The sequence below is a fragment of the Salvia splendens genome, chromosome 8 (assembly GCF_004379255.2).
Source record: "Salvia splendens isolate huo1 chromosome 8, SspV2, whole genome shotgun sequence".
Classification (NCBI taxonomy): domain Eukaryota; kingdom Viridiplantae; phylum Streptophyta; class Magnoliopsida; order Lamiales; family Lamiaceae; genus Salvia; species Salvia splendens.
Genome location: NC_056039.1, coordinates 27049346 through 27062331, shown reverse-complemented (window position 1 = coordinate 27062331; position 12986 = coordinate 27049346). Strand labels below are relative to the sequence as shown.

Here is a 12986-nt window from a genome sequence, read left to right as displayed (position 1 = left end):
TAATTTTTTTTTGAAAATTTGAATTCTGCCGAAAACCGCCGGTTTACCGCGGAAACCGGCAGTTCAACCCGAAACCGGCGGTTCGTCCACGGTTTGCGTCAGAAAACCGGCGGTTTCTGACCGGTTTTTGCAGGCCTAAACACTGAATCTACGACCTAGCCTCTGAAAAGTTGCCGGAACCGGCGGAAACCGGCTCCCAAACCGGCGGTTCAACCCGAAAACCGCCGGTTCCAACTGTAAACCGCCGGCTATCCTAAACCCCTCCTTGAACCCTACGAGCCCCTAATCGGCGGTTCGAACCGCCGAACCGTCGATTTTGAACCGCCGGTTCACGGTTCAATATATTACCGAACCTGAACCGGCCCTTATGAACCGTGAAACCGCCGACCGGTTCAAACCGCCGGTTCCGGTTCATGAACCGGTGGGCCCCAACCGGCGGTTAACCGCCGGTCCGGTTCGGTTTGTGCACACCTAGTAACAATGGCTACAAGACAAGTGTGCGTGTGAGTGTGTGGGGACAATGGTGGCCCACGCCAAACGCCTTTCTCTTTAATGTTTTGTAACGGTGAAAGTGTAAATAGTGAATGAATGGAGAGTGTGTGAAAATGGTGTAAAATGAGGGTGGAGGTGTGGTATTTATAGGTATAAAAAAAAATTTAATTTGGAAGGGGGCGGCCGGCGCGCCAATCGCCTGTACACTATAGGCCGGCGCGCCTATAGGCGCGGCGAAAGGACACCGACGCCTCCTCGCACAAAAAACGCCTGAGGACCTTCCGCCCCGGAAATTTTGTCCGCCTCGGGGCGGACGTCCTCCACACTATAGCAAGGCGCGGCTGCGGCGGGAAGGGGGCGGTCGGCATGCCGAATGTCTTTTTTTACCTTTTTCATCTGTCTATTAATAAATGTCTTATTTCATTTTTACTATATTTAGTAGGTGGATCCTACATTCCACTAACCCCACATTTTATCAACTTTTTTACCTGCTTTTATGTAATAAAGTCAAATATTTTTTTAAAATCCATTCAAATATAGAATATTTAATAACGGAAGGGATGGGAGGAGTATTACACTACAAAAAATATGCATAATACAGTCAACCGTTATCGGAATATGATAATAAAATAATGGAAATAAATGTGTAATCGCTATTTAACAGCCCCATTTGACAAAACAGGGTGATTTGTTTCGAGTCCACTATATTAGGTTTGAAAAATCAGATTTTAAAACTTGATCTTTATCATCCACAAAATAGAGAGTAGAGAGGGAGAGATCATGGCGGGTGGGGGAATAGTGGATTCAAAGGGCGGAGCCAGAGCTCATCTCTATGAGTACACAATCACTCCTTATTTCATCTTCGCTTGCATTGTTGGCTCCATGGGCGGCTCCTTGTTCGGCTACGATCTCGGCGTTTCTGGTACCTATTCTTTTCCCCTTCAATTCTTATTGTTCCAACCATTCCTAAATCCTAAAAAAATTGCAGGTGGGGTGACTTCCATGGATGACTTCTTGGAAGAATTCTTCCCCAAAGTATACAAAAGGAAGCAATTGCATCTCCAAGAAACAGATTACTGCAAATACGACAACCAGATTCTGACTCTGTTTACATCCTCACTCTACTTAGCCGCCTTGGTCTCCACCTTCGGAGCCTCCCACGTCACCCGAAACAGAGGCCGGAGGGCCAGCATCATCTGCGGCTCCATCAGCTTCTTCTCCGGCGCTATCATGAACGCCGCCGCTCAGAACATCGCAATGCTCATCATCGGCCGCATCCTCCTCGGCTTCGGCATTGGCTTCGGCAATCAAGTCAGCAAACACTAGTTTATTTTTATTTCTTTTCATGTCTTGTGTTATATGAGCAATTTATGATGTGCAGGCAGTGCCGTTGTACCTTTCGGAGATGGCGCCTGCGAAGATACGCGGCGCCATCAACCAACTCTTCCAGCTCACCACGTGCCTCGGGATCCTAGTGGCCAACTTTGTGAACTACGGAGTCGAAAGGATCCATCCGTGGGGGTGGAGGCTGTCTCTCGGGCTGGCAGCAGTGCCTGCCTTGTTCATGTTCGTGGGCGGGATCATCCTCCCCGAGACTCCCAACAGCCTCGTCGAACAAGGGAGGTACGAGGAGGCGAGGAATGTTTTGGAGAAGGTAATGATATAAATCCACAGGAAAAGTGGCTCATCAAAGTGATTTTAGTTCTCTTTTCACTGACGTTTCAATTGCCAACAGGTGAGAGGCACTCCAAAGGTTGACGCGGAGTTCCAAGACCTGATTGACGCGAGCAATGCGGCCAAGGCTATAAAGCATCCTTTCCGGAACCTGTTGAAGAGGAAGAATAGGCCCCAGTTGGTCCTCGGAGCCATTGGTATACCGGCGTTTCAGCAGCTGACCGGGATGAACTCGATACTTTTCTACGCCCCGGTGATCTTCCAGAGCTTGGGTTTTGGCTCGGGCGCGGCTCTCTACTCTTCTGCAATCACCAGTGCCACGCTGGTCGTGGCCACCCTCATATCCATGGCCTTAGTTGACAAGTTTGGTCGCCGAGCTTTCTTCTTGGAAGCTGGGTGTGAGCTCATCCTCTGCTCGGTATTCTTTTCTTCTAACGTCACCAGTTCAGTCATTCTTTAAACGTTTCTACTCTTACAACTGAGCCTTACAAGTGCAAAATATGATTGGTTTTGTAGGTTGCAATAGCCATTACTCTAGCATTAAAATTCGGGGAGGGCAAAATGCTGCCCAAAGGCATTGGGATCTTCCTGGTGGTGGTGATATGCATATTCGTGCTGGCCTATGGGCGATCGTGGGGGCCGTTGGGGTGGTTGGTCCCTAGCGAGCTGTTCCCGTTGGAGACGAGATCAGCGGGGCAGAGCATTGTGGTGTGTGTGAATATGCTCTTCACGGCGCTCATTGCTCAGTGCTTCCTGGTGGCGCTCTGCCATCTAAAATACGGCATCTTCTTGCTATTCGCGGGATTGATCTTCATCATGACGTGCTTCATCTTCTTCTTGTTGCCAGAGACCAAGCAAGTCCCCATTGAAGAGATACATTTGCTGTGGCAGAACCACCGCTTCTGGAAGAGATTCACAACCTGAAAACAATATGGAAAACCATTGAAAATGTATGTGTATTTACTGTTTGTTTGTCTCAGGAATTGTAAGCTTGCCTCACAAGTATTAGTAGTAATTTTTTTTGTCATTCTCTTCAACTTGTTTCTACACTTAATTTTGTATGATGAATTGGTGACGTTGCCTATATTAATCAACTATACAATACAGTTTCCAATCATTGATCTCTTTTAACCTCTGCACATTGCAGTGCTATTTTTTCACAAGAAAATAAATGGAAAACAAATGCGTTCTTTGTATAGAAGGGTAAGAACATATCTTCCTCCATCAAAGCATAGGTGTTCCAATCCATGTAAAGAAGGAACAAAAATAAAAAATAATCATGCCACAGAAATAGAAGAAAAGTGTTAGTATATAAATGATCTTTTGAAGACCAAAAAAACCTCCGCCAAAACAATGGTGGCCCTCTTTGCCCCTGATCACTCGTATTTGCTGTACTTTATTTTGGATCATTTTGAGCTTAAATTGGATTTAATATACATTTTTTTGTATGTTTTTGTGTAGAAAATGAGAGAAATAGAAGTGGAGGCATGGGAGAGCAATGATAGCTAAATGTGGAGCAAAAAAGCATGAAAAGGACAAATCTAGAGGCCAAAGTGCAATTACTAAAAGATGGAGGGTGAGAAGAGTATATTGGAGAAAAATAATTTGACCTAGCTAAGGAATCAGCCGCCACATATAAAAAGAGAGAGGGGGGGATTCACCCTACACATTCACGAGGCTGCTCAATTTTCTACGACAATGGAGAGGGAATTTAGGGATAATGGTTGAAGATCACCAAATTCACTACTCTCTCGAGCTCTCTCTTTAAAGCTGGAGGAGCACGGCTGCTGTTTGAGAAAGATTTAGCCGCTACACTATTTTATTGCTTTATTTTGTTTCTACTGCTGCATTGGGATTATTTTCCCAAATTCTACACTTTAATTTAGTTTCCGTAGTCTTAATGCTCTAGTATTTTGGATGATTGTTGAATGTTCTGATACACTACATATATTCAATCGTGTAGTTGATATGCTGGGATTTAGTTGTAGCATTTCTCTAGTCAGCTTAATAGCCTTTGGAGTCCAAAAATTGTGCTGAATTGTTCTTGATTTACATTCTCATATGCAATGCTTTCTTTTAATCAGTAGTTTGACCTTAATATTTTAGTGGCCATCTTTGGAAAAGTAGATAAGTTTTATGTAGTATTTCGTGTTCTGTTTGTTAGGTCCACGTAGGTGTTAATTTGCTTCCAAGCCCTCAAACTAATTGGCTTTTAGTTAAAAATGTCTACTGCTCATGTTTCAAAAGTAAGAGTTAGCTTTCATGTTTTAATTTAGAGCACAAAATGCAGTTTTGAATTTTACTTTAAATTCACGTCATTCAAGTGAAAGTCAAGTTTTGTTGTTGGCCTTGTTTTCTCAATTGTTGTTGGAGCTTGAAGCTATAGTTCTCATGACAGTTCTTGGCAGATGGTTAATTATAGGTAGAACTTTAATTTTCCGAATTTAGTAGTCAAATAGTTCCAAATCTAGTCTATTTTGTAGCTGCAAAAATCAGATTCTCTTTCCAGTTTAAACCAAAAACTTCTCTGCAATGTTAGCAAACTCATGTTTACAAAATGTTCTCAAGCACCTATCGGCAGGAGGTAGTTTAGGTTAAGTTTAAGCTCATGTTTAGAGTTCAAGTTTCCCACTGTAGTATTTAGGTCCATGTTCAAGTGCTTAATGCGTGGTGGCTAACACCAACCCCGTGTCGTAGAAACGATCTCGAGTAGGTCCCTAGTCTCGGTGGTTCGACCCCCCTCTTGCCGCTTATACGTTGTAATATTAGTTGCAAAAGTGGGGAACTATAAATCTTGTTGAAGGAGGGACACGTGCACACGACACATGTGCAAAACACCTGTCTTCAGCCCTGCCCGTGTAAGTCACCCGATTGGGTAACCTGGTGTCCCTCTAGGCACCTGGTTAGGTGCCCATCTCTGTCCACGCGATCGATGCGCCTTCTTGACCCTTGTTTCGCCCTTTTGCTTCGGCCTTCAGCCCGCAATCGATCCTCAAATAGCACTGGATGTCGAACATCAGTGTTCGCATTAGGAGATTTCCTCCCATGTGTGCGAAGTATGATCACAATACACCGCAGAGGAAGTCAGGAAACTACGCCAATATTCAAAGTCTTTATGGATATGAGAGAAAATCCAATCAACAAACAACAAACTTAAAAGTGTTAGAGCATTCACATTAATACATTAATGATCACCATAAAATCTATCAAGATTCTTGGGAAATGAAATCTCCTTACCATATGATAGGTCAAAGTATCAACTAATATCGTATGTTCAATAATCTGTTAAAAATAATTAACAAATGACAATCACCGAGATCCCGTCTTTCAGTAAATAACCAAGAAAGACTTATCTCACTGTTTGAGCCTTTCGCGGTGCTATACAACACCGACGTCGTTCATTTTCTTAGGTAGATAAACTTTCGGACTGACGTCAAAACCTTTCATATAGATAGTTAAAGCATATCTAAGTCGTGAAAATTCTCTCTTCTGCAAGAACCGACTTAATTACCTACTATGAATGTCGTTCATAATTAGTCTACTATGCAGATGAGTTAGACTTTTTTGCTTTTTATGTATTTAAATGTAAATTAAAATATCTTATAAATGCAAAAACAAAATAAATTATAACAAAAATATTACTTCTCATAAAATAATAAAAATCGATAAAAGAGTTATTATATATAGTCATTCGAATTTCGTATTTATCAGTCCAAACAAGAAGATTAGAATTTCGTATTTATCAGTCCCAACAAGATGATGCCCACAAATTAATTGTGGTCATTCAAACTCATTTAATATGATATTCGGTAATGATCTTATAAGCTCCAGTGAGATGATTAACCCAAATAACTTTTATTCTTATAAGCACCAAATAAGATAATGCTCAAAAGTTTGTTATGCTCTTTCAACTTCGAAATGCTCAAAAGTCAAATGTCATCTTTCAAACTCCACACTATATTGATGTTTAGAAATTTGAGTGCAAAAGTCAAATGTAGTGTTTCAAGCTTTTAAATAGATTATGTTAGAACATCTACAAGAAAAAAAATATAAATTAAATTTTTATTTATCTATTCAAAAATGTAAAATATATACTTATAAAATTAATTAGTATTAAAATGTCTAAAGCAAATAATTCATTAATAAAAATGAAAAAAGTTAGAACGAAGAGTCCTTATTATGTGCACAGTGCATTTGTCCAACACGTAACATGAGCACGCATCACGGCTATTTTAAAATGTTTGCCTCGTTGTAATATCGAAGCACGACCGACTGAAAATCTACGCCATTGTTTGATTAAGAATACCTCAATAATTGCGTCATATTTTATGGTATTTTAGTTTAACTTTTTTGGTGATTGCATGTAATCAATCAAGTTGACTTGCATGAAAGCAGTCAGTCATCATACGATTATCCCTAACCTGCCTAATATTAATAGTCGTAAGTAGGATTTAAATTGATGTTTATCTTCTTTACTGCGATTATTTAATTCCTGCATAACTCAGGTTAGTTGCAGTGCATCCTATCTATGTTTCTTAACTAATGTGTACGACTATAATAACTATTATTCATATAATTAACTTAATGAACATCTTCCCTTTGTTTGGGGATATATTCATCAAATTAACTTAATGAACAATCTTCCTTTGTTTGGGTATTTAAAACTTGTATTGTGGGATCTTTGATAAATATCTTTACGTATAATTTTATTCAATTTGTTGATGAAAATAAGTTGAACAATATACTTTAAGGTCTAAGATTGTACAAAATTATATTGCTCAATCTAAAACAACATGTTTCCTTGCAAATTACAGAGTAGATCAAATTCCGGCCGCCACATTAGTTCTATGTTAGGATAAATTTAAATAAATGAAAAGAACTGATGCATATGATGCATTTTATTTCATTCAAATTTAGAATTCGTTCGTATTTGTATATTTTATGACAATTTTCAAATACTCCATAACAAATTTGTTGCGACTCAACAAAATTGAAATATGGACTATAATACAATAGTATGGTGTGTCATGCAGTCGTGAGAGTGATTTTGGGCTTCACAATAAACAATGGTTGCTGAAATCACTAGTTGGCTTACTCGGTTCAATAAACTTTTTCCATTTAAATTATAAAAATTACATAGAATTATTAAATAGTTATTAAATATTAAACCTGAATAAATGATGAGTTAGATTAGAATATTTTACTCGACCCTAAATAAGATCATTAGGCCATCCGCAACGCTGTCTCTTATGCGTCTCTTAACTGTCTCATCTCTTAACTATTCATGGGTCCCACTGTACTTTTCACTCCATCTCTTAACTAAGAGACAACACCTGCAACTATCCATCTCTTAACCATCTCATCCCTTAACTATTCATTCAATTTCATTTTTTATTTTTATTTCCAACAAATTCAATTAATAAAAACACACTTCATGAAATAAAATAAAATTACAACTTAAAATCCGAAAAAAAACATAATTAAATTCGTGGCAAAATAAATAAAAAAGACATAATTTAAAATACAATTTTATAGAAAATTATAAAAACTACTCCGCCGGCGAATCATCCCCCGAAGGCGGTGGTGGTGCACTCAAGCTACCTGGAGGCGGAATACCAATTTGTCTTGCCATATACTCAATTCCGGCAAGATGGGCTTGATATTGTGGAGGCGTCATGCGAGAAGTGTCCGCCATCGTGGCGGACAAGCACATGGACAATAGGGTGTTCGACCCGAGCCCGACTGGCTTGATTCGCCTCGGCCCCTCCTCCCTCTAGCTGCCTTCGCAACCTTGGTCCCTTGGGGCCGACGGCGCCCACGGGAGGAGCCCCCTGCATCGGTGGTCGTGCCCTCAACCTCTTGTGAGGCCCTGCCTGACCCGCCCTCACTAGACGAGTATTGGCCACCCGCCGTGTGCTTCGTGTGCTTTGATCTCGAGCCCTGGCTAGACTGGACACTGTCGGCTCACCTTTCAACGGCTTTGACGGCCTCCCAAACATCGACATGTTTGAATTCTTTGCCGTTGTCGTCAAAGAAGACTCGCAAAGCCGCTCTCATAATGTCGGATCCACTGGCTCCGCTTTGGTATTGAGCTGCTTCATTCTTGTAGATGCCGCAAAATTTTTTGACATCTCCGTCGACGCGGTCAAAATGACTGCGGAGCATCTTCAGGGTGCGGCGGCGGGACCGAGCCGGCTTGTTCTCAAAACACTTGCGGGTTTGTTGGTTCCCGACGATGGGATCGTACGAGACGCTGACCTAAGCGTTGAACAGAGTCATCGCGTCCGCCCGGCTGTATGGATGACGGGCTATATCCTCCTCCTCCTCCTCGGACGCCTCCTCATCTTCCTCCACGGCGTCGAATGCGCGACCCCTGGAGCTTCCACCGCCTCGTCCTCCTTCCGGATTGGGTTCATCCGGATAATCCTCCCTAATTTGGGATAATCCCTGCGAATATCTCGGGGCGGAGGGACGAGCGTATGCATCCACATCAAAATGGGGTGGTTGGTACGCCGCCGGCGTCGACGAACCGGAACCACCCAAGACATTGTAGATGCCCCCCAGTCGCCAAACGCGTTTATGTCAAAGCCGCTGGAGCCGCCAGAGTTTCCGTCGCCGGACATTTTGTGATGAAAATTGGAGAGGTGAGATGAAAATTGGAGAGAAAGTGGAGATGATTTGAGAATAAAAGATGTGTGATTTGATAAATTTTTTTTATTAAAATTAATTTTTTTTTAAAAAATGATTTATTGCGTCAGCATGACGACGCCCACTCGCGGGCCGGCGAGTGGGCGTCACGCCTAGCGCCAGCGCGCGCCACGTGGCGCTGGCGCGTGGCAAGCTGTCGCGCGAACCGTCCCTCCGGGACGAGACGGGACCGGGACGGAAGGCTGCAACGCTGTCTCGCGGCCGTCTCGTCTCTCCGAGACGCCCGCGAGACGCGTTGCGGATGCTCTTAGCGCACTAGGTCCATTGTATATACTCCATCAAAATTCAAAGGTTATTAGTACTACTATTTAATTAATTAAAATGGGTCATTGGTGTGAATTCATGCATGCTGGAGTCCATAATCCAAGAAAAAGAAACAACTATTTGTATAAACCAAGAGTCTAAAGTTTCAGAGTTTTGGCATTGGAATATATAAATATTTAACATTATGAAACATAAAATAGGAGACGTGAGCATGAGTAGCAGCCTACCCTGAATAACAAAATTGGCGGTGTTGAATTTTGCAAGTAGGATTGGATTACTTAATGAATTATGCAGTTTGTGACAAAATACTGAAATAGAAAGCCTACGCATGATGTCTATTTTGGGAGGAATTTGTTAGACATTCAAACCATGCTTCCCTCAACAAGCACATGCAATTAAGCAATTGTATTTCCAATATTCCAAAACTCATCAATTAACCAATTAGGGTGATGGTAGTACACACATGACTTTCATCATCATGCGCGTTTCAATATGAATTATGCTTATCGAAAGTATATGATAAAATAATTTCTTAAATATAATTTAATTTTCGCATGGTTTACCATTGTCATAAATTGTTACGTTATTGTTTTATCGATAACACCAGTAGTATATATTATTATTGTTTTTAATTATTTATTAGTATCAGTATCATGCACTGTTAAAGATCACATAATTGTTTCCTCTAAAAACAAAACATGCATAAAGGTTAATAAGAATCCGTTTTCTAAGAGGCTAAGATCGTCCACAAATGAGGAAATTAACTTGACTCTATTCATTATGTATGAATTTCGTTATACTTATTTACTGTAAAACATTTTGTCTGGGTAATTAGTGTAATGGAGTAGTATAAACTTTGATTAATAACTCACATATTATCCTACATCATTAAATGCTAATTTCAGGTACCCCTATGCAACTATACGTGTGAATATGGTATATATATACAACAATTTGCATTGGTGATGTTAGGCCTGATTTTTCCTTAAATACATTGATTCCCAAATATTATATCAAAAATTAAAATGTGAGACTATAATACTCTGTATTATACTACTCCATAATCTTGTGTATATTTTCTAGGCTCACGGGATGACGGCCAACTAGTGGGGATAATGGGCTATTTTATGATTTTATTAGTAACGTTAACGTGAGATAATAAGGCCACCCGCAACGCGTCACGTGGGTGGCTCGTAACCCATCACGCCAGGACGAGACGGCGGCGAGACGCGTTGCAGCGTCCCGTCTCGTCCCCAGCGCGCTGAGCGTCCCGTCCCGCCGAGACGGATGGTGAACCGTCTCGCCACGCGCCCGCACGACGTGGCTTGCTCCGGCGCCATGCGTGACGCCCACTAGACAGCCCACAAATACACATCTATTCTTCCCAAATCATCTCCATTTCCTCTCCAATTTTCATCTAACCTCTCATGACAAAATGTCCGGCGACGGAAACTCTGGCGGTGGCGGCTCCGGCGGGTTTGACATCAACGCGTTCGGCGACTGGAGGCATGTACAATGTCCTGGGTGGTGGTTCCGGTTCGTCGACGCCGGGCAGCCAGGGTTCGTCGACGCCGGGGGGTACCAACCACCCCATTTTGATGTGGATGCATACGCCCGTCCCTCCACCCCGAGGTATTCGCAGGGATTATCCCAAATTCAGGAGGATTATTCGGTTGAACCCACTCCGGAAGGAGGCCGAGGCGGTGGAAGCTCCAGGGCGGAGGCGGACGAGGAGGAGTAGGATCTAGGCCAGCATCCGTACAACCCCAAGGAAACGATGGCTGTGTACAATGCCTGGATCAACGTCTCATACGATCCCATCGGCGGGAATCAACAATCCCAGAAGTGCTTCTGGGAAATGGTCACCGAGACCTACCACTAGATTAAGCCAAAGGGGTCCCGCCGCCGCACATTTAAGATGCTCCGCACTCACTTTGACCGAGTCGACAGAGAAGTCAAAAAATTCTGCGCCATCTACAAGAGTGAAGCGGCTCATTACCAAAGCGGAGCCACGGGAGCCGACATTCTGAGGTCGGCTTTGCGAGTCTACTTCGACGACACCGCCAAACAATTCAAACATGTCGATGTTTGAGAGGTCGTCAAAGACGAGGAAAGGTGGGCCGGCGGTGTCCGGTCCAGCTCAGGCTCGACCTCGAAGCGCACGAAACACACGGCGGGTGGCCAATACTCGTCTAGTGAGGGCTGTTCGGGCAGCGCCGCACAAGAGTTTGTCTCGCAGGAGGTTGAGGGCACGACAGACGATGCCTGGGGGTCCTCCCGTGGGCGTCGTCGGCCGCAAGAGAGAAATGCGGCGAATGCGGCTAGAGGGAGGAGCGGCCGAGCCGAATCAAGCCAGGCTGGCTCGGGCTCGAGGGCACCCTCGAACTCCCTAATGTCCATGTACATGACCGCCACAATGACGGACACTTCCCGCATGACGCCTCCCCAATACCAAGCCTATCTTGCCGGAATTGAGTTTATGGCAAGACAACTTGATATTCCGCCTCCAGGTGGCTTCAGTGCACCTCCACCGCCTTCGGGGGATGATTCACCAGCGGTGTAGTTTTTTTTTTATTTTCTATAAAATTGTATTTTAAATTATGTAATTTTTATTTTTTAGGATTTTAATTATGTGTTTTTTTTATTTTTTGAATTTTAAGTTATATTTTTATTTTATGTTGTAATTTTATTTTATTTAATGAAGTGTGTTTTTTATTAATTGAATTTGTTGGAAATAAAAATAAAAAATGAAAATGAATGAATAGTAATTTAAGAGATGATTAAGAGACGGATAAGAGATAGAGGGTTGCAGGTTTTGTCCCTTAGTTAAGAGATGGAGTAAAAAGTATAGTGAGATCCAAGAATAGTAATTTAAGAGACGATTAAGGGACAAATAAGGGACAGCGTTGCAGATGGCCTAAAGGAGTCCGCCAGTTATGGCCCAACCTTTTGACCTTTTACTTGTAGCATTTGCATTTGCATTTGCATAGACGTTTGCTTGCTCAATTCTTAATTTCTTAAAATCTCATCAAGTACGTCATTTGTCTTTTTTATGTTTCTTTTTTAGAAAAAAAATTCTCTTTCAATTAAAAAAATATAATACTACTATTTTCTTTTTTCTGTCATTATCCAAGTCATCTGTTATGAGATATAAAGAATACTTTTTAATTTGATTAGCTTATTAGCTAGCCCAAAATTCCAATGTTTAGAGGGTTAGGTAAATTTATAACTTAGAATAGTTCAATTCGAGTTGGATTGACCTGAAGTATGCTAGACTGATCCGATTGACATTCCTAAATATAATGGTTATTTGATTTGTGAGCTCATTTTCAATTAGATTGATTATATAATCTTATTATCTTAACAAAACAGTAAATCTAAAAGGTATTAATCATAAAAAAAAATCAAGCAAAATCATTCATAACTTAAATTATTTTTATTGTGAATAAGAGATTTTAGCATATCATCATTCGTAACACGAAATTACTTTTTTCTTGTGAACGAGAACTTTTAGATGGTCAAGAACAACTCTAAAATACTCTTGATTAAGAATCATATTTTTATATATTTAAAGAATTTTAACCAATATTAATGAGTTAATTTTAATAAGTATTTTATAAATATCAATTTGATATTATATTTTTGAAGGAAATATAATGAACCATGCATTGCACAAATAGGATATTGAGATACTAGTAACAAGTAGGCAGTAGGTATAAAATACAAGAAAGAAATATGAAAATTGAAAACATTAACATAGCCAAAATCAAAGCATCTAGTCTAGAATTAAAAGAGAAATTTTTTTTTATCCGCTCTATTAAAAATTAGTTAGTTGGAAAACAGAGAAA

The 12986-nt window shown here is 41.2% G+C and overlaps 1 protein-coding gene across 1 annotated transcript; it reads left to right on the top strand.

Moving 5' to 3' along the window:
• Window positions 1-1249: 1249 nt before the first annotated feature.
• On the top strand, window positions 1250-3265 carry LOC121744904 (sugar transport protein 14-like). The gene is made up of 5 exons (XM_042138605.1): window positions 1250-1414; window positions 1481-1803; window positions 1874-2146; window positions 2228-2584; window positions 2683-3265. Exons 1-5 carry the CDS (start codon window positions 1273-1275, stop codon window positions 3088-3090), a joined length of 1503 nt encoding a protein of 500 aa, XP_041994539.1. The 5' UTR covers window positions 1250-1272; the 3' UTR covers window positions 3091-3265.
• The last annotated feature ends 9721 nt before the right edge of the window (window positions 3266-12986 follow it).

Coding starts and splice junctions, on each gene's coding strand:
- LOC121744904 (XM_042138605.1), top strand. CDS start 1,273: ATGGCGGGTGGGGGAATAGTGGATTCAAAGGGCGGAGCCAGAGCTCAT. Junction 1,804..1,873: donor GCATTGGCTTCGGCAATCAA/GTCAGCAAACAC, acceptor TATGATGTGCAG/GCAGTGCCGTTGTACCTTTC. Junction 2,585..2,682: donor GTGAGCTCATCCTCTGCTCG/GTATTCTTTTCT, acceptor TTGGTTTTGTAG/GTTGCAATAGCCATTACTCT.